This window comes from Bombina bombina, chromosome 12 (genome assembly GCF_027579735.1).
Source record: "Bombina bombina isolate aBomBom1 chromosome 12, aBomBom1.pri, whole genome shotgun sequence".
Classification (NCBI taxonomy): Eukaryota; Metazoa; Chordata; class Amphibia; order Anura; family Bombinatoridae; genus Bombina; species Bombina bombina.
The window spans coordinates 11,610,206-11,632,721 of record NC_069510.1 but is presented as its reverse complement, the minus strand read 5'-3'; the positions used below and the strand labels follow the sequence as shown (position 1 = coordinate 11,632,721).

The 22,516-nt window shown below is 44.7% G+C and overlaps 2 protein-coding genes across 5 annotated transcripts in view; one reads left to right on the top strand and one right to left on the bottom strand.

The window, feature by feature from the left end:
* CFAP77 (cilia and flagella associated protein 77) overlaps positions 1-16,742 on the bottom strand; it is a 252,190-nt gene extending 235,448 nt beyond the window's left edge. Inside the window, exons 1-2 of the mRNA XM_053695883.1 lie at positions 16,517-16,742; positions 13,907-14,001 (exon numbers count right to left, since the gene is read on the bottom strand). Coding sequence (XP_053551858.1) covers positions 13,907-13,969 — 63 coding nt within the window. The 5' untranslated portion in view covers positions 13,970-14,001; positions 16,517-16,742. The remainder of the gene's footprint in view (positions 1-13,906; positions 14,002-16,516) is intronic.
* A 283-nt stretch (positions 16,743-17,025) lies between these two features.
* Positions 17,026-22,516, top strand: part of TTF1 (transcription termination factor 1) — a 78,276-nt gene continuing 72,785 nt past the window's right edge. For 2 of the 4 annotated variants that reach the window (XM_053695880.1, XM_053695879.1), the window contains exons 1-4: positions 17,026-17,065; positions 18,378-18,990; positions 19,376-19,471; positions 21,946-22,050. In XM_053695880.1, coding sequence (XP_053551855.1) covers positions 18,585-18,990; positions 19,376-19,471; positions 21,946-22,050 — 607 coding nt within the window. In that variant the 5' untranslated portion in view covers positions 17,026-17,065; positions 18,378-18,584. The remainder of the gene's footprint in view (positions 17,066-18,377; positions 18,991-19,375; positions 19,472-21,945; positions 22,051-22,516) is intronic. The other 2 variants (XM_053695881.1, XM_053695882.1) reach the window with 2 other exon arrangements.

Sequence of the window (22,516 nt, the reverse complement as noted above, 5' to 3'; positions counted from 1 at the left end):
ACTGCAGCCCCTCTGTCAGCCTGATACCTACATTAGACCTCAGATCAGACCCCTGGCCCTGCAGCCCCTCTGTCATCCTGATACCTACATTAGACCTCAGATCAGACCCCTGGTCCTGCAGCCCCTCTGTCAGCCTGATACCTACATCAGACCTCAGATAAGACCCCTGGCACTGCAGCCCCTCTGTCAGCCTGATACCTACATCAGACCGCAGATCAGACCACTGGCACTGCAGCCCCTCTGTCAGCCTGATACCTACATTAGACCTCAGATAAGACCCCTGGCACTGCAGCTCCTCTGTCAGCCTGATACCTACATCAGACCTCAGATAAGACCCCTGGCACTGCATCCCCTCTGTCAGCCTGATACCTACATTAGACCTCAGATAAGACCCCTGGCACTGCAGCCTCTCTATCAGCCTGATACCTACATTAGACCTCAGATAAGACCCCTGGCACTGCAGCCCCTCTGTCAGCCTGATATACATACATTAGACCTCAGATCAGACCCCTGGCCCTGCAGCCCCTCTGTCAGCCTGATACCTACATTAGACCTCAGATAAGACCTCTGGCACTGCAGCCCCTCTGTCAGCCTGATACCTACATCAGACCGCAGATCAGACCACTGGCACTGCAGCCCCTCTGTCAGCCTGATACCTACATTAGACCTCAGATCAGACTCCTGGCACTGCAGCCCCTCTGTCAGCCTGATACCTACATTAGACCTCAGATAAGACTCCTGGCCCTGCAGCCCCTCTGTCAGCCTGATACCTACATCAGACCTCAGATAAGACTCCTGGCCCTGCAGCCCCTCTGTCAGTCTGATACCTACATCAGACCTCAGATAAGACCCCTGGCACTGCAGCCCCTCTGTCAGCCTGATACCTACATCAGACCTCAGATAAGACCCCTGGCACTGCATCCCCTCTGTCAGCCTGATACCTACATCAGACCTCAGATAAGACCCCTGGCACTGCAGCCTCTCTATCAGCCTGATACCTACATCAGACCGCAGATAAGACCCCTGGCCCTGCAGCCCCTCTGTCAGCCTGATACCTACATCAGACCTCAGATCAGACCCCTGGCACTGCTGCCCCTCTGTCAGCCTGATACCTACATTAGACCTCAGATAAGACCCCTGGCACTGCAGCCCCTCTGTCAGCCTGATATACATACATTAGACCTCAGATAAGACCCCTGGCCCTGCAGCCCCTCTGTCAGCCTGATACCTACATTAGACCTCAGATAAGACCCCTGGCACTGCAGCCCCTCTGTCAGCCTGATACCTACATCAAACCGCAGATCAGACCACTGGCACTGCAGCCCCTCTGTCAGCCTGATACCTACATCAGACCGCAGATAAGACCCCTGGCACTGCAGCCCCTTTGTCAGCCTGATACCTACATCAGACCTCAGATCAGACCCCTGGCACTGCTGCCCCTCTGTCAGCCTGATACCTACATTAGACCTCAGATAAGACCCCTGGCACTGCATCCCCTCTGTCAGTCTGATACCTACATTAGACCTCAGATCAGACTCCTGGCACTGTAGCCCCTCTGTCAGCCTGATACCTACATCAGACCTCAGATAAGACCCCTGGCACTGCATCCCCTCTGTCAGCCTGATACCTACATCAGACCTCAGATAAGACCCCTGGCACTGCAGCCTCTCTATCAGCCTGATACCTACATCAGACCGCAGATAAGACCCCTGGCACTGCAGCCCCTCTGTCAGCCTGATACCTACATCAGACCTCAGATAAGACGCCTGGCACTGCAGCCTCTCTATCAGCCTGATACCTACATCAGACCTCAGATAAGACCCCTGGCACTGCAGCCTCTCTATCAGCCTGATACCTACATTAGACCTAAGATAAGACCCCTGGCACTGCAGCCCCTCTGTCAGCCTGATACCTACATCAGACCGCAGATCAGACCACTGGCACTGCAGCCCCACTGTCAGCCTGATACCTACATCAGACCGCAGATAAGACCCCTGGCACTGCAGCCCCTTTGTCAGCCTGATATACATACATTAGACCTCAGATCAGACCCCTGGCCCTGCAGCCCCTCTGTCAGCCTGATACCTACATTAGACCTCAGATAAGACCCTTGGCACTGCAGCCCCTCTGTCAGCCTGATACCTACATCAGACCGCAGATCAGACCCCTGGCACTGCAGCCCCTTTGTCAGCCTGATATACATACATTAGACCTCAGATCAGACCCCTGGCCCTTCAGCCCCTCTGTCAGCGTAAAACCTACATCAGACCTCAGATAAGACCCCTGGCACTGCAGCCTCTCTAACAGCCTGATACCTACATCAGACCGCAGATAAGACCCCTGGCCCTGCAGACCCTCTGTCAGCCTGATACCTACATCAGACCTCAGATCAGACCCCTGGCACTGCTGCCCCTCTGTCAGCCTGATACCTACATTAGACCTCAGATAAGACCCCTGGCACTGCATCCCCTCTGTCAGTCTGATACCTACATTAGACCTCAGATCAGACTCCTGGCACTGTAGCCCCTCTGTCAGCCTGATACCTACATCAGACCTCAGATAAGACCCCTGGCACTGCATCCCCTCTGTCAGCCTGATACCTACATCAGACCTCAGATAAGACCCCTGGCACTGCAGCCTCTCTATCAGCCTGATACCTACATCAGACCGCAGATAAGACCCCTGGCACTGCAGCCCCTCTGTCAGCCTGATGCCTACATCAGACCTCAGATAAGACGCCTGGCACTGCAGCCTCTCTATCAGCCTGATACCTACATCAGACCTCAGATAAGACCCCTGGCACTGCAGCCTCTCTATCAGCCTGATACCTACATTAGACCTAAGATAAGACCCCTGGCACTGCAGCCCCTCTGTCAGCCTGATATACATACATTAGACCTCAGATCAGACCCCTGGCCCTGCAGCCCCTCTGTCAGCCTGATACCTACATTAGACCTCAGATCAGACCCCTGGCCCTGCAGCCCCTCTGTCAGCCTGATACCTACATCAGACCTCAGATAAGACCCCTGGCACTGCAGCCCCTCTATCAGCCTGATACCTACATCAGACCGCAGATCAGACCACTGGCACTGCAGCCCCTCTGTCAGCCTGATACCTACATTAGACCTCAGATCAGACCCCTGGCCCTGCAGCCCCACTGTCATCCTGATACCTACATTAGACCTCAGATCAGACCCCTGGTCCTGCAGCCCCTCTGTCAGCCTGATACCTACATCAGACCTCAGATAAGACCCCTGGCACTGCAGCCCCTCTGTCAGCCTGATACCTACATCAGACCGCAGATCAGACCACTGGCACTGCAGCCCCTCTGTCAGCCTGATACCTACATTAGACCTCAGATAAGACCCCTGGCACTGCAGCTCCTCTGTCAGCCTGATACCTACATCAGACCTCAGATAAGACCCCTGGCACTGCATCCCCTCTGTCAGCCTGATACCTACATTAGACCTCAGATAAGACCCCTGGCACTGCAGCCTCTCTATCAGCCTGATACCTACATTAGACCTCAGATAAGACCCCTGGCACTGCAGCCCCTCTGTCAGCCTGATATACATACATTAGACCTCAGATCAGACCCCTGGCCCTGCAGCCCCTCTGTCAGCCTGATACCTACATTAGACCTCAGATAAGACCTCTGGCACTGCAGCCCCTCTGTCAGCCTGATACCTACATCAGACCTCAGATCAGACCACTGGCACTGCAGCCCCTCTGTCAGCCTGATACCTACATTAGACCTCAGATCAGACTCCTGGCACTGCAGCCCCTCTGTCAGCCTGATACCTACATTAGACCTCAGATAAGACTCCTGGCCCTGCAGCCCCTCTGTCAGCCTGATACCTACATCAGACCTCAGATAAGACTCCTGGCCCTGCAGCCCCTCTGTCAGCCTGATACCTACATCAGACCTCAGATAAGACCCCTGGCACTGCAGCCCCTCTGTCAGCCTGATACCTACATCAGACCTCAGATAAGACCCCTGGCACTGCATCCCCTCTGTCAGCCTGATACCTACATCAGACCTCAGATAAGACCCCTGGCACTGCAGCCTCTCTATCAGCCTGATACCTACATCAGACCGCAGATAAGACCCCTGGCCCTGCAGCCCCTCTGTCAGCCTGATACCTACATCAGACCTCAGATCAGACCCCTGGCACTGCTGCCCCTCTGTCAGCCTGATACCTACATTAGACCTCAGATAAGACCCCTGGCACTGCAGCCCCTCTGTCAGCCTGATATACATACATTAGACCTCAGATCAGACCCCTGGCCCTGCAGCCCCTCTGTCAGCCTGATACCTACATTAGACCTCAGATAAGACCCCTGGCACTGCAGCCCCTCTGTCAGCCTGATACCTACATCAGACCGCAGATCAGACCACTGGCACTGCAGCCCCTCTGTCAGCCTGATACCTACATCAGACCGCAGATAAGACCCCTGGCACTGCAGCCCCTTTGTCAGCCTGATATACATACATTAGACCTCAGATCAGACCCCTGGCCCTTCAGCCCCTCTGTCAGCGTAAAACCTACATCAGACCTCAGATCAGACCCCTGGCACTGCAGCCCCTCTCTCAGCCTCAAACTTACATCAAACCTCAGATCAGACCCCTGGCACTGCAGCCCCTCTGTCAGCCTCAAACCTACCTCAGATAAGACCCCTGGCACTATTCCACGTCACACTAGATGCCTGACCCTGCAGCCCCTCTGTCAGCCTCATGACTCCAAAGACCTCAGATCAGACTCCTGGTCCCATTCCAAGTCACACTAGATTCCTGACCCTGCAAGCCGCTCTGTCAGCCTCATAACTACATAAAGACCTCAGATTAGACTCCTGGCTCCATTCCACATCATACCAGAAGCCTGACCCTGCAGCCCCTCTGTCAGCCACATATCGATATAAGACTTCAGTCAGACTGTTATTTAAGAGACCTCAGATCAGACTCCTGGCACTTCAGCACCTCTGTCAGCTTGATACCTACATCAGACCTCAGATAAGACCCCTGGCACTGCAGCCCCTCTGTCAGCCTGATACCTACATCAGACCGCGGATAAGACCCCTGGCACTGCAGCCCCTCTGTCAGCCTGATACCTACATCAGACCTCAGATAAGACCCCTGGCACTGCAGCCCCTCTGTCAGCCTGATACCTACATCAGACCGCGGATAAGACCCCTGGCACTGCAGCCCCTCTGTCAGCCTGATACCTACATCAGACCTCAGATCAGACCCCTGGCACTGCATCCCCTCTGTCAGCCTGATACCTACATCAGACCTCAGATCAGACCCCTGGCACTGCTGCCCCTCTGTCAGCCTGATACCTACATTAGACCTCAGATCAGACCCCTGGCCCTGCAGCCCCTCTGTCAGCCTGATACCTACATCAGACCTCAGATAAGACTCCTGGCACTGCAGCCCCTCTGTCAGCCTGATACCTACATCAGACCTCAGATAAGACTCCTGGCACTGCAGCCTCTCTGTCAGCCTGATACCTACATTAGACCTCAGATAAGACCCCTGGCACTGCAGCCCCTTTGTCAGCCTGATACCTACATCAGACCTCAGATAAGACCCCTGACCCTGCAGCCCCTCTGTCAGCCTGATACCTACATTAGACCTCAGATAAGACCCCTGGCACTGCAGCCCCTCTGTCAGCCTGATACCTACATCAGACCTCAGATAAGACCCCTGGCACTGCAGCCTCTCTATCAGCCTGATACCTACATCAGACCTCAGATCAGACCCCTGGCACTGCTGCCCCTCTGTCGGCCTGATACCTACATTAGACCTCAGATAAGACCCCTGGCACTGCAGCCCCTCTGTCAGCCTGATATACATACATTAGACCTCAGATCAGACCCCTGGCCCTGCAGCCCCTCTGTCAGCCTGATACCTACATTAGACCTCAGATAAGACCCCTGGCACTGCAGCCCCTCTGTCAGCCTGATACCTACATCAGACCGCAGATCAGACCACTGGCACTGCAGCCCCTCTGTCAGCCTGATACCTACATCAGACCGCAGATAAGACCCCTGGCACTGCAGCCCCTTTGTCAGCCTGATATACATACATTAGACCTCAGATCAGACCCCTGGCCCTGCAGCCCCTCTGTCAGCCTAAAACCTACATCAGACCTCAGATCAGACCCCTGGCACTGCAGCCCCTCTCTCAGCCTCAAACTTACATCAGACCTCAGATCAGACCCCTGGCACTGCAGCCCCTCTGTCAGCCTCAAACCTACCTCAGATAAGACCCCTGGCACTGCAGCCCCTCTGTCAGCCTCATACCTACATAAAGATCTCAGATCAGACCCCTCGCACTATTCCACGTCACACTAGATGCCTGACCCTGCAGCCCCTCTGTAAGCCTCATAACTCCAAAGACCTCAGATCAGACTCCTGGTCCCATTCCAAGTCACACTAGATGCCTGACCCTGCAAGCCACTCTGTCAGCCTCATAACTACATAAAGACCTCAGATTAGACTCCTGGCTCCATTCCACATCATACCAGAAGCCTGACCCTGCAGCCCCTCTGTCAGCCACATATCGATATAAGACTTCAGTCAGACTGTTATTTAAGAGACTAATTTTACATATGTTCATCTTAACAACCAGCTGAAATACCAGAATGTCCAGTTAAATACTTGAAACTGTATATGTACACAAGGAATGGTTATCACTTTGACCACTGGATGAATGAGTATCTCTATACTGCACCTTTAGCGCCACCAAGTGGACTCAACTAGCAAAAACCTCCTAATCTCTAATAGACCCAATGCATGTGCCTTGTTTTCATTCATGAAGGTCATCTAATGAGTAGCTGATGATTAAAAAGCCAATAAAGTAAACCTTTCTAGGGGCCTGGTTCCTTTAATACTCTCTGTGAGATGATCTAAAATGATCCTCCAGCACTACAAGATTCCTCACTAGATTCTAAAAAGGTACATTTTGCTGTATTTCTCCAAGAAGGGTCTGGATGTGAAGGAGAGACAATCTCAGTACAAAAAAGCATCACGTGGCATTAGAGTCTTTTTTACACTTAGTTCTTTATATGACTTTACCTCTGTGATTACCTTGTATCTAAGCCTCTGCAGACTGCTCCTTATCTCAGTTATATTAATATACTTTTTACCTGTGTGATTACCCTGTATCTAAGCCCCTGCAGACTGCCCCTTATCTCAGTTATATTAATACACTTTTTACCTCTGTGATTACCTTGTATCTAAGCCTCTGCAGACTGCCCCCTTATCTCAGTTATATTAATATACTTTTTACCTCTGTGATTACCCTGTATCTAAGCCTCTGCAGACTGCCCCCTTATCTCAGTTATATTAATATACTTTTTACCTATGTGATTGCCCTGTATCTAAGCCTCTGCAGACTGCTCCTTATCTCAGTTATATTAATATACTTTTTACCTCTGTGATTAACTTGTATCTAAGCCTCGGCAGACTGCTCCTTATCTCAGTTATAATAATACACTTTTCACCTCTGTGATTACCCTGTATCTAAGCCTCTGCAGACTGCCCCTTATCTCAGTTATATTAATATACTTTTTACCTATGTGATTACCCTGTATCTAAGCCTCTGCAGACTGCCCCTTATCTCAGTTATAATAATACACTTTTTACCTCTGTGATTACCTTGTATCTAAGCCTCTGCAGTCAGCCCCCTTATCTCAGTTCTTTTCACAGACTTGTATTTTAGCCAATCAGTGCTGGCTCCTAGGTAACTCCATGGGCGTGAGCACAATGTTATCTATATGACACATATGAACTAGCACTGTCTAGATGTGAAAAGCTAATAAAATGCACCAAGATAAGAGGCGGCCTTCAAGGGCTTATAAATTAGCATATGAGGCCACCTAGGTTTAGCTTTCAACAAACAATACTAAGAGAACAAATAAATGTGATGATAAAAGTAAATTGGAAAGTTGCATGCCCTATCTGAATTGGGAAAGTTTTGAATTTACTGGCCCTTTAACGTGCATTTTTTTTACAAGTTTAACTGATGCTCTTTCATACACAATATAAAAATGTTAAATACCGTTTCCATTTAAGTCCCATTAATGGGAGAGTAAACAGTGAGTAATTACAAAATATTTTTGTTGTCTTACTGTAGAATAGCAAATCAGACAACTCTAAGAAGTTTTAAAACAAATTAACACTGTTTAACTGCACTTGTTTTTACCAAGAAAACTCTGCATTATTTAAAGGAGCCAATCATGGCTTTAGTTTGCAGACAACAAGGCTAATCGTTGTCATCATGTTATTATAATTGCACCAGCAGTTTCTTGTGAACTGCTTGTGCAATGCCGCCCCCTGCAGATTCATGGCCAATTGGCCGCTAGCAGGGGGTGTCAATCAACCCGATAGTATAGGATCGGGCGGATTGATGTCCGCGGCCTCAGAGGAAGCGGACCAGTTAAGGAGCAGCGGTATTAAAACCGCTGCTTCTTAACTCCTGTTTCCGGCGATCCTGAAGACTCGCGTAGAAACAGTTGTATTTGCCTGCATTCTGCCGATGATAAATCGCCCCCTTAGCCTTAAGAAGTCAGCAGGTGCTTTTTATGTTCTGAGAAGTAGAAATTGCTCAATTTTTAGATCTAAATTACATGAAAAGGGGAAAAATAAATCATGGAAATATATTGCAAAGATTTTTTTTTTTTATTATACATAACTAAATATTTTATATAAGAATCTCAAGGGGTTTACTGTCCCTATTATAAAGGGTTTACCTACCCAAGAACAGGTGAGTCAGTGACAGTAACTGAGCTGGGAAATAATTAGGGGCCCGGTAGTAAAAAGATAACCCTCTCTATGTGTCTAGATCGGTGCACTTCTTAACGGTAGTACAAGCTGTGTCTGGTGTGGTCCTGTGTCACCACCATATGAGTTTATAAACCCAACACAGAACATAACAGGAGTATCCATCACACAGGGGAAAAAGCTTTGTGACACAGGTTTTGTGTATGGGGTGATGCTGCCCCCCAGTAGCTGAAGAAGTCCATGTAAATATTCTTAGAGAAAAGTGAGAAATTGATTCCCGGTAACGTTGACTTGCACTGCCCTCTAGTGGATTTCTATTTATATAAATATCAGTAGCCGGTGTCCTGACGGATTTTGCTTGTTCTTGAGATTTTCTACCTGGATGTGCGCATGCTCAGAATTACGTAATCACACTCCATATATGTTTGAATATAATGTGCGGAATGTGATTATGTAATAAAAAGCATGCGCAAATGGAGATTAAGTAATGACAAGCATGCGCACATGGAGATTACGTAATGACAAGCATGCGCACATGGAGATTACGTAATGACAAGCATGCGCACATGGAGATTACGTAATGACAAGCATGCGCACATGGAGATTACGTAATGACAAGCATGCGCACATGGAGATTACGTAATGACAAGCATGCGCACATGGAGATTACTTAATGACAAGCATGCGCACATGGAGATTACGTAATGACAAGCATGCGCACATAGAGATTACTTAATGACAAGCATGCGCACATGTAGACTACGTAATGACAAGCATGCACACATGGAGATTACGTAATGACAAGAATGCACACATGGAGATTACTTAATGACAAGCATGCGCACATGGAGATTACGTAATGACAAGCATGCGCACATGGAGATTACTTAATGACAAGCATGCGCACATGGAGATTACTTAATGACAAGCATGCGCACATGGAGATTACGTAATGACAAGCATGCGCACATGGAGATTACGTAATGACAAGCATGCGCACATGGAGATTACGTAATGACAAGCATGCGCACATGGAGATTACTTAATGACAAGCATGCGCACATGGAGATTACGTAATGACAAGCATGCGCACATGGAGATTACGTAATGACAAGCATGCGCACATGGAGATTACGTAATGACAAGCATGCGCACATGGAGATTACGTAATGACAAGCATGCGCACATGGAGATTACATAATGACAAGCATGCGCACATGGAGGTAGCAAATTTCAACGAGGGGGAGAATTTTGTCTTACATTTGAAACTTAAAGCAGCCATGGACATGCACACTTGAAGATGTTAGGAAATGTTCACACTGTCATATGTTATTGCAATACACGTGTTTGACCGCATACTTCTTACTTACACCTTCATATGTAAATAAAATGAACTAAATGTCATCACAATAAAGCTTACGTCTAGATTTATTTATTGTACGCTGCAGGAGCTCATAAAGCAGACGAAATAACGTTGTGTACAGTTAATAAATCTAGAAGTAAGCTTTATTGTGGTGACATTTATTTAATGTGATTTAAATATGGAGGTGAAAGTAAGAAGCGATGTATGCGGTCATAAACGTGTATTTCAATAACATATGTCAGTGTTAATACACCACTACATGGCAAGTAAAAAACGGTCTATGTTTTACCAAAGTCAGCTGCTGCTTGTGGTTTCCGTAGGATAGTGCAAAGTGTCACTGCTCCTGCACCTCCCCTTATATGCTCTAGCGTTCCCCTGGGGAGGCAGCCTCACACTTTGAAAACCACTACCTTAGAGGGAACACTGGCACACACCATTCATCTGTCATGTACCGGTTATTCATAGAAATCTATTGCTATTTTATTACAGATCTGTATAGAGAGCAAATTATTCTACTAATCCACCCTTAATAGCCATAAACTACAAATCCTACCACTTAGCCATAATTGTTCCCCTAAGCTATGGTAGCGCAAACTACTGCCCAAGGGTTTAGTGCAGCCCTCAGTACAGAGATCAGTAATTTGTTATCAGCAAAGCAGCCACACATTTGTCATTAGGTAGTTAAGCATGTGTAATTTGTACCAGATACTATGTGATTTTACTAACAATGTGCATTATGTGTATCTTGAAATGTTATCTTTAGCATAAGTGTGATTATAATGTAGTATGGCTCCCAGCCAATCCATTAGTGAGTGGCAGTGTGAACCTTTGTACACTGTAAATATAAGCACCATGAAACTAAATCCACAGTGGATGTGACTACCGATCTACAATGGATCCCCTCTTCTTTAGCAATGGATCTCCATCACTCGCCCAGTAGGATGTTCATACTTATGCACACAGTTGACTTTCTCTCTCACCAACTATAGCTTAGTAGCACACACAAGACGCAATAAGATTGGCTTTTATGCAACAAAATATCAATAACATATGACACATTCAATGCTATATGGTTCCAGAATTTTTAAAAACATGAAACTATTAAGGAGCCACCAGTTAGGTGTAAAAATGTATGAATCTGTAGTTAAGTCTGATTCTGCTCTATAGGTTGTGGTCCAAGTCTTTCATCCATTACAGACCTACATATGCAGCATATTTCATTGCTCAACTCTGTACTTCATCACACAACAAGCATAGACCACATACTACTGAGGTGCATGTCACTTATTGTCAGTAATGACTTAGGGGACAAAACACAATAAATGTCAGTGTTCTTCACAGAACATTTTGCCAGCCGGGTGGTATTATAAAGTAGCCACGGGGTATTATAAAGTAGCCACGGGGGTATTATAAAGTAGCCGGGGGGGTATTATAAAGTAGCCACGGGGGTATTATAAAGTAGCCAGGGGGTATTATAAAGTAGCCGGGGGGGTATTATAAAGTAGCCACGGGGGTATTATAAAGTAGCCAGGGGGGTATTATAAAGTAGCCAGGGGGGTATTATAAAGTAGCCATGGGGTATTATAAAGTAGCCGGGGGGGTATTATAAAGTAACCGATGGGGTATTATAAAGTAACCGGTGGGGTATTATAAAGTAGCCGGGGGGGGGGGTATTATAAACTAACCGGGGGGGTATTATAAAGTAGCCGGGGGGGTATTATAAAGTAACCGGGGGGTATTATAAAGTAGCCGGGTGGTATTATAAAGTAGCCAGGGGGTATTATAAAGTAGCCGGGTGGTATTATAAAGTAGCCGGGGGGGGTATTATAAAGTAACCATGGGGGTATTATAAAGTAGTCAGGTGATATTATAAAGTAGCCAGGGGGTATTATAAAGTAGCCAGGGGGTATTATAAAGTAGCCAGGGTGGTATTATAAAGTAGCCAGGGGGGTATTATAAAGTAGCCAGGGGGGATTATAAAGTAACCGGTGGGGCCATTGTAATACTTATAATGTTTAGTGATGCACCAAAATGCAAATTCTGGACCGAAACCGAGTCCGAAAACCGAAGCTGATACCGAAAATGTACTTTTTCAAATTATTTTCAAAAAATTTTTTTTTGTTTTTTTTTTTTTTTTTGCATAATTAGAGCCAATACAAAAATATCTTAAAACAATAATATGCTACACAATAATTTTACCAAGAACAAAAAAAAAACAGGCAAAAAATGTTTCTGCAACCAAAATTTTGGTGCATCCCTACTTAAAACAATTATAAATATCAATATACTGTATTATTCTTCATTTAGTTCTATGTAACAGAATCATATTTAACAGGGTTTTTTTTTATACCAATTATAGTCCTAGAAAACTCATTCTATGTAGAACAGTAAGTCAAGTAATAAACTTAAACAGCAGCTCTAGGCTAGCATCAAATGTGAAACATGCTACACAATAATTTTACCGAAAATAACAGGCAAAAAAAACGAAAAACTAAATAGCCAAAAATGCCATTTTCAGGCGAAATTTCGGTGCATCCCTAATAATGTTATAACATTTTCTGCTATCCAAAGCACAAATTAATTGCATAATTTAACATAAATGTATGTAATGATAATTTGTGCAATAAAACGTTATTAATATTAGCTAGTTTTAGCTTAAAGGGACATGAAACACAACATTTCTCTTTCATGATTCCGATAGAGAATACAATTGTAAACAATGTTACAATTTACTTCTATTATTTATTTTGCTTCCTTCTCTTGTTATCGTTTGCTGAAAGGTTTATCTAGGTAAGCTCAGGAGCAGCAAAGAACCTAGGTTCTAGCTTCTGATTGGTGGCTGCATATATATACTGATTGTTATTGGCTCACCCATGTGGTCAGCAACCAGTAGTGCATTGCTGCTCCTTCAACAAAGCATACCAAGAGAACAAAGAAAAATTAATACTAGGAGTAAATTAGAAATTGCTGCTCTATCTGAATCATGAAAGAAAAAAATGTGGGTTTCATATCCCTTTAATATTGGCTTCAATTTTAGCCAGGTGGTCAGTAAAATCAGACGTGTAGTGCACCCACTAAAAAGGTCCTGGGGCGTGTCCTGTAAATATCATGATTTGCTAAATTAATTATAATATTCAGGTGTTCCATTGTCTTTATAGGTACAGATAAAACACATAACTTATCAGCGAACGGAGCATCTTCACCAGCGATTCCCAACACCATCCTCCAGAAAACTGAGGAATTTAATGAGATCTCTCCCTGAACACCATCAGATAAGCCTTAAAATTGTGGCCTCTTGGGTTGTAATTGGGGACCACAGCACTTGTCGGTGACAAACTATTTACTGTACAAACGGATTGTTAATGAGGAGCAGAAACAGAAAGAACTTGCAAATCCAAAGGGTGCCAGGATACGCGAAGAGAGAGATGACCAGGACAAGAATGCCATGAAAGAGCAACAGAAAAGGGGCAAGTAAGATATGGCAAAGCCATGGGGGGAGGAAATATGTGCATGAGGGGCATTTGCTAGGGCACAAACTGGCAGAAAGAGCATGAGAGTGGCAGCTATGGTGTGACTAGGGAAGGTAGGTATAGAATAACAGGGAGAATGGGAAAGTAAATGAGGAACAAAAAGACAAAGCATGAGTGACAGTCAGGAAAAGCAGTAAACAGTTACTCAGAACAATGGGCAGTGACCATTGTGTGCCAGACAAGCAATGCTAACACTACCTGGCATGTATCTTATATAATGCTCACTTACCTTCTGCAGAAGCTGATTCTCTTGCATTGATTCTCTCACCATCCCAAACCTCTCATTCTCCATCTTGTTGTGTCTTCAGGGAGGAGAGGGCTTGTCTAAAACAATTCAAAGCAGAGGGAAGAGTTGATTTTTTATATATCTGTGCCCCCACAATGCCACACTGGGGTATCTGTACTCATACACTGAGCTCCCTGTGCCCCCTGATACTGAGATCCTGTATCCCCCACACACTGAGGTCCTTGTGATTCCCCCTGATACTGAGATCATGTATCCCTCACACACTGAGCTCCTTGTGATTCCCCCTGATACTGAGATCCTGTATCCCTCACACACTGAGCTCCTTGTGATTCCCCCTGATACTGAGATCCTGTATCCCTCACACACTGAGCTCCTTGTGATTCCCCCTGATACTGAGATCCTGTATCCCTCACACACTGAGCTCCTTGTGATTCCCCCTGATACTGAGATCCTGTATCCCTCACACACTGAGCTCCCTGTGCCCCCCTGATACTGAGATCCTGTATCACCCACACACTGAGGTCCTTGTGATTCCCCCTGATACTGAGATCCTGTATCCCTCACACACTGAGGTTCTTGTGATTCCCCCTGATACTGAGATCCTGTATCCCTCACACACTGAGCTCCTTGTGATTCCCCCTGATACTGAGATCCTGTATCCCTCACACACTCAGGTCCCTGTGCCCCCCTGATACTGAGATCCTGTATCACCCACACACTGAGGTCCTTGTGATTCCCCCTGATACTGAGATCCTGTATCCCTCACACACTGAGCTCCCTGTGCCCCCCTGATACTGAGATCCTGTATCACCCACACACTGAGGTCCTTGTGATTCCCCCTGATACTGAGATCCTGTATCTCTCACACACTGAGGTTCTTGTGATTCCCCCTGATACTGAGATCCTGTATCCCTCACACACTGAGCTCCTTGTGATTCCCCCTGATACTGAGATCCTGTATCCCTCACACACTGAGCTCCCTGTGCCCCCCTGATACTGAGATCCTGTATTACCCACACACTGAGGTCCTTGTGATTCCCCTTGATACTGAGATCCTGTATCCCTCACACACTGAGCTCCCTGTGCCCCCCTGATACTGAGATCCTGTATCCCTCACACACTGAGGTTCTTGTGATTCCCCTGATACTGAGATCCTGTACCCCCCACACACTGAGGTCACTGTGCCCCCCTGATACTGAGATACTTTACCTCCACACACTGAGGTCCCTCTGCCCCCCTGATACTGAGATCCCGTACCCCCACACACTGGGGTCAATATGCCCCCCTTATACTGTGTTGTTCAGCTGTATGGCTCAGCTCAGCAGATACTGAGATCCTTTACCTCCACATACTGAGGACCCTGTGCCCCCCTGATACTGAGATCCTGTACCACTACACACTGAGGTCACTGTGCCCCCCTGATACTGAGATCATGTAGCCCTACACACTGAGATCACTGTGCCCTCCTGATACTGAGATTACTGTGCCACCACACACTGAGATCACTGTGCCCTCCTGGTACTGAGATCACTGTGCCATCCTGATACTGAGATCACTCTGCCCTCCTGGTACTGAGATCACTGTGCCATCCTGATACTGAGATCTTGTACCCACACACACTGAGATCACTGTGCCCTCCTGATACTGAAATCACTGTGCCCTTCTGATACTGAGATCACTGCGCCCTCCTGATACTGAGATCACTGCGCCCTCCTGATACTGAGATCTTGTACCCACACACACTGAGATCACTCTGCCCTCCTGGTACTGAGATCACTGTGCCATCCTGATACTGAGATCTTGTACCCACACACACTGAGATCACTGTGCCCTCCTGATACTGAAATCACTGCGCCCTTCTGATACTGAGATCACTGCGCCCTCCTGATACTGAGATCACTGCGCCCTCCCGATACTGAGATCACTGTGCTCTCTCGATACTGAGATCACTGTGCCCTCCCGATACTGAGATCACTGTGCCCTCCCGATACTGAGATCACTGTACCCTTCTGATACTGAGATCACTGTGCCCTCCTGATACTGAGATCACTGTGCTCTCCCGATACTGAGATCACTGTACCCTTCTGATACTGAGATCACTGTACCCTTCTGATACTGAGATCACTGTGCCCTCCTGATACTGAGATCACTGTGCTCTCCCGATACTGAGATCACTGTGCCCTCCCGATACTGAGATCACTGTGCCCTCCCGATACTGAGATCACTGTGCCCTCCCGATACTGAGATCACTGTGCCCTCCCGATACTGAGATCACTGTGCCCTCCCGATACTGAGATCACTGTACCCTCCCGATACTGAGATCACTGTACCCTTCTGATACTGAGATCACTGTGCTCTCCTGATACTGAGATCACTGTACCCTTCTGATACTGAGATCTCTGTGCCCTCCCGATGCTGAGATCACTGTGCCCTCCCGATGCTGAGATCACTGTGCCCTCCTGATGCTGAGATCTGGTACCCACACACACTGAGGACCGTCTCTGTTCCCTTCGGATACTGACATCCTGTGCCGCCACACACTAAGGTCCCTGTGCCCCCGCCCCGATACTGATATATTTTACCCCCACTCACGTAGGTCAATGTTCCCCTAACCACTCGCTGAGCTCCCACTGCACATATAGTTAGGGTGCCGCCTGGCATACAGTACTCAGCGTGAGGCAGGCAGCATGTGAGGTACACTGATTGCACTATGGGACATGCCGTTGCTATGGTAGCAAGACGCTAACAGTCCGCCCCGTGACACATTAACCCCGCAGTGCCAGTGACTAGGGCAGGGTATTCTCCTGGCACACCTGGCTTTGCGGTCACACAATAAGCATGGGGCTCCAAGCCAACGGCTACTGCTGGTCATTGAGGAGGAGGCATTGCTATAGCAGCAGCTATATGCGTTCAGTAGAAGACACTGTGTAAATATGTAACTTTATGTATTTACCCTGTGTGTACAGTGCACGGGTGTGTTTTGTTTACAATAAACCTATGTGAATATTAGAAAACATTTTCTCTGTATGCTAAGTCGTTCCCATAGCAACAAGAGACAGGGCGCCGCCATCTTGGTTGATGACCTTTGCAGATCACTTCCGGGTTAATTGTGCACACGTGTGCGGATTCTGTCTACAGTAGGTAAGTACCTTTTGTAAGTTACCGATTACCTCTGTAATATGTGCATAGGGTCCTGCTTTGTAATGGGGGCATTTCACGCCTGGCTTATTATATGGTACAATGCTGTGTATATAATAAGCTTGTGCAGATAAAACATTCTGAGGTACTGCTTAGCAAAAGCTGTCCTTTGTGATAGCTAGGCAGTGATCACTAAGGTCAATTAGTAATTATAGGGTTATTTACCATATCTATATCTGTATAGCAGCCCTCTCTAGCAGCCAATGGGTTAATGACCATATCTGTCTCTGTATAGCAAACCTCTGTGGCAGCCAATGGGTTAATTACCATATCTATCTTTGTGTAGCAACCTTCTCTGGCAGCCAATGGGTTAATTACCATATATGTCTCTGTATAGCAAACCTCCTTGGCTGCTAATGGGTTAATCACCATATCTATTTTTGTATAGCAACCTCTGGCAGCCAATGGGTTAATTACCATACCTGTCTCTGTATAGCAGTCAATTGGTTAATTACCATATCTGTCTCTGTATAGCAGCCCTCTCTGGCAGCCAATGTGTTAATGACCATATCTGTATCTGTATAGCAGCCCTCTCTGGCAGCCAATGTGTTAATGACCAAATCTGTCTCTGTATAGCAGTCCTCTCTGGCAGCCAATGAGTTAATGACCACATCTGTCTCTGTATAGCAGCCCTCTCTGGTAGCCAATGGGTTATTTACCATAGCTGTCTCTGTAAAGCAATCCTCTTTAGCAGCCAATGGGTTAATGACCATATCTGTCTCTTTATAGCAGCCCTCTCTGGCAGCCAATGGGTTAATGACCACATCTGTCTCTGTATAGCAGCCCTCTAACAGCCAATGGGTTAATTACCATATTTGTCTATGTATAGCAACCCTCTCAGGCAGCCAATGGGTTATTTACCATAGCTGTCTCTGTATAGCAACCCTCTCTGGCAGCCAATGGGTTAATGACCATATCTGCCTCTGTATAGCAGCCCTCTCTGGCAGCCAATTGGTTAATTACCATATCTGTCTTTGTATAGCAGCCCTCTCTGGCAGCCAATGGGTTATTTACCATATCTGTCTGGTCTGTACATGTCCCTGTATTGCAGTATTCTTTGGTAGCCAGTGAGTTAATTACCATGTCTGTGTCTCTATTGCAGCATTCACTGGCAGCCAATGGGTTAACTACCATATTTAGGTCTATATTGCAGCATTCACTGGCAGCCAATGGGTTAACTACCATATTTATGCTTATATTGCAGCACTCTCTGGCAGCCAATGGGTTAATTACCATATTTATGCTTATATTGCAGCACTCTCTGGCAGCCAGTGACTTTTTAATCCATCTACCATCATGTAATTCAGCCCAATGCTAAGCAGCACAGATACGGCTTGGCGCTTTTTTTAACTCTTAGGTCAGGGCTCGACAAACCCAGGAGCCAGGCTGCCAGAAGTTATCATGGTTTCAGGTTCTGACAAAATAGTTTAAAAAGAGAGAAAAACATTTACTACAAACATTTATGGCTCAGCTGTCAAACAGGGACTTCTCTAGGATTAATGGCTACGTTCTCAGCCCAAAAATGAAAAATAAAAAGACGCAGTCTGAACGCCAGAACATTGAACCGAAGAGTGAACCTGAAGATGAAGTGCCCATAACGCCAATAGAGGAGGACCACAGTATGGCACAGGGGAAAGGGACTAGGACGCATGATAAGCTCACAGAAGGGATGGATTCTTTGCCATTGGCGAAGAAGAAGAGGAAGAAAAAGAACCGTTTGTATGACTCTGTATTAGAAAATGGTCTCGTCTTGCCCTCTGAGTCTAATGGTGACATTGATGCAACTCTTGGTAATCTGAATGTACCATCAAAAAAGAAGAAACACCGTAGAGCGGAGGATTCGTTACAAAATAGTTCCTGCTGTGTAGGTACGTACCACTTCCCATGTGTATTAAAATAACTAGACATTTACAAATGTCATTCGGTTGACAAAGTTTAAATATTGTGTCTCACATTTGTTCTTGACTGAATGTAAAGAATAAACAAACAGAACATTCGTTCAATTATTCGTTGTATCTAATAGAGAATTGTTTTCATGAATAAATGTTGTATTAATTTAATGTTTAATACCAGTAATTAATACTTTTAGGGCAGAATATTTAAACTTTGTTATTCATTTATTATTCAAATTACGCACTTTTGCACATAATGAACTACAAGGCACTAAGCAGATCTTATTACCCCGTTATAATAAATATGTAACTACATTTTTTCAGAGGTAACTTTATGTGTTGTGATATTTTTTCCCCCTAGGAGAGGCGTCACCTACCAATCAGTCTGATCCAGTGAATCCCAAAAAGAAAAAAAAAAAGAAAAAACATTGTACAAATGACGAGCAGAATGAAGAAGGTAATTTTAGTTTCATTTGTACCAGAAACCTCTTATCACTAATGAAGAATTGATTTAGGGCAGAGTGAAACTGATTTAAATCAAATCTATTTTAATTACGATTTAAAATCACTAGTCGGTAAGCCTTGATTTAAAGGGACAGTCTAGTCCAAAATAAACTTTCATGATTCAGATAGGGCATGTAATTGTAAACAATTTTCCTATTTACTTTTATCACCAATTTTGCTTTGTTCTCTTGGTATTCTTCGTTGAAAGCTTAACCTAGGAGGTTCATATGCTAATTTCTTAGACCTTGAAGGCCGCCTCTTAAGAATGCATTTTAACAGGTTTTTCACCAATAGAGGGTGTTAGTTAATGAATTTCATATAGATAATACTGTGCTCATGCACGTGAAGTTACCTGGGAGCTTTCACTGATTGGCTAAACTGCAAGTCTGTCAAAAGAACTGAAAAAAGGGGCAGTTTGCAGAGGCTCAGATACAAGGTAATCACAGAGGTAAAAAGTATATTAATATAACTGTGTTCGTTATTCAAAACTGGGGAATGGGTAAAAAAGGGATTATCTATCTTTTAAAACAATAAAAATTCTGGTGTAGACTGTCCCTTTAAATCATGGTTTTCTACATAAAGATTTCACTTATCAAATAATAACTTTTCAGTTTATTTTTCTAGTTCTATCAGAAAATGACTGATTTAGTTATATACCATAAGAAATACATAGATAATTATGAAATTATTGGGAGGTGAACTTTATCCAGTTTAATATGTTAATCACTCATATTGCACTTTATTGGAAGGAGAAAAATAATCATTATCCTAGAAATAATGTAAATAGATTTAATCAATTTGTGAAATAATAATAATAATTATTATTATTATTACCTTAAAGGGACATTGAACCCAATTTTTTTCTTTTGTGATTCAGATAGAGCATGCAATATTAAGCAACTTTGTAGTTTACTCCTATTATCAATTTTTCTTCGTTCTCTTGGTATCTTTATTTGAAAAAGAAGGCCTCTAAGCTTTTTTTTGGTTCAGTTCTCTGGACAGCACTTTTTTTATTGGTGGATGAATTTACCTAACAATCAGCAAGAACAACCCAGGTTGTTCACCAAAAATGGGCCGGCATCTCAACTTACATTCTTGCATTTCAAATAAAGATACCAAGAGAATGAAGAAAATTTGATAATAGGAGTAAATTAGAAAGTTGCTTAAAATTTCACTTTTAGGTCCTTGTGCAGATCTGTTCCACACCAAAGAGTTTTCTATTTATTGATCTTATTGAAACTTAGTAAGGGGTCAATTCTGTGTAAATAGCATTATAAGGAAACAAAGGTATTAAAGGGACAGTAAAGTCAAAATTAAACGTTAATAATTCAGATAGAACATGCCGTTTTAAACAACTTTTCAATGGACTTCATTGCTTCATTCTCTTGGTATCCTTTGTTGAAAAGCATACAAAGGTAGGCTCAGTACCATCAATGCACTACTGGGAGCTAAGTGGTGATTGGTGGCTACACATATATCATAGGCTTACCTAATGTGTTCAGCTAGCTCCCAGTATTGCTGTTCCTTCAACAAATGATACCAAGAGAATGAACAAATTTTATAATAGAAGTAAACAGGAAATTTGTTTAAAATTGTATGCTCTATCTGAATCATAAGAGGTTTATTCCCCTTTAGGTCTCTACTTTGTATGTTTATTTTATAACATTACAGTCTTATGATATATAATGAAAAACTAATCCTTATTTCAGGATGTATAACCTTATAATATTGTAAATAGAAAGCTATTTATAAATAGATTTTTCCTCAAAAAAACATTTTTATTTAAAAAAAAATCTGATTTATCCACCCTGATTTAAGGACAGCTGTGTAGCAGGGTTGGGCTTATAAAGTACATTACATTTCCAATATTTAGATTGCAGGAACATTGGGGATAATAAACAATGAAAGGGCTTTGCAAATTTCTTTTAATACAGATAATTAAAGGGACATGAAACCCACATTTTTTTTCTTTCATTATTCAGATAGAACACCTGGGTAGCGCTAGCTGATTGATGGCTCAATGTAAGGCTGACTCCTAAGCTTACATTCCTGCTTTTTAAATAAAGATACCAAGAGAATGAAGAAAAATTGATACTAGGAGTAAATTAGAAAGTTGCTTAATATTGCTGTTCTATCTGAATCATTAAAGAAAACCTGTAGCTTTCATATCACTTTAAACATTTTATATTGCAATTTCAGTATTATTGCTGCTACCTTCCGAACAATGCACTACTGGTAGCTAGCTGAGCGAATCTAATGAGCCAATTACAAGAGGCATATGTGTGTAGCCACCAATCAGCCGATAGGTACCAGTACTGTTGCTGCTCCTGAGCCTGCCTAGATATGCTTTTTAACAAAGAATGTAAGAGCTGACTAGAATCGTTTCAGCACTTCACTGATTACTGTTATTTATAATATTCCTGTTAGAGCCGTTGTTTGCCGAGCATCTCTCTGAAGAGGAGGAACCACTGAGTTCAAAAAAGAAAAGTAAGAAAAAACATCACGTACATGATGCTCGGCACAATGCAGAAGGTAATTTGTTGAGAGTTCATTTAGTAGCCTGTTAAAAGATCAGGATTTAATAGGAGCACTGTGCTCGCTGACCTGTAGAAGTTACAGAGGAACAATAACTCCATCTTCTGTTTTATAAGGGGGTCATTAGCCTCTCAATATAGGCTACATAATCTGTCAGGGACTTATCTGAACCAGCAGAGTTGATCGCTCCACCCTGAAACCTTCAAATGTTAATGCACATTGTGATGTTTAGGGTTAGGGGTAGCTGTTTCTATCAGGCAGTGTCATATACAGGTATTGAGATATAGACATAAGTTGAAGGCAGGTCAAGAGGCAACAGGGGGCGATACGTAGAAGTCAGCAGAAATGACGATAACAGACAGACTCAATACACACCTTGGAGTGTGAATGAAAACAACTTTTACAGAGCGCCTGTCGTGCCAGTAATCTGGAAAGCACAGTGTGGCAGGAGTACTTTGATCCA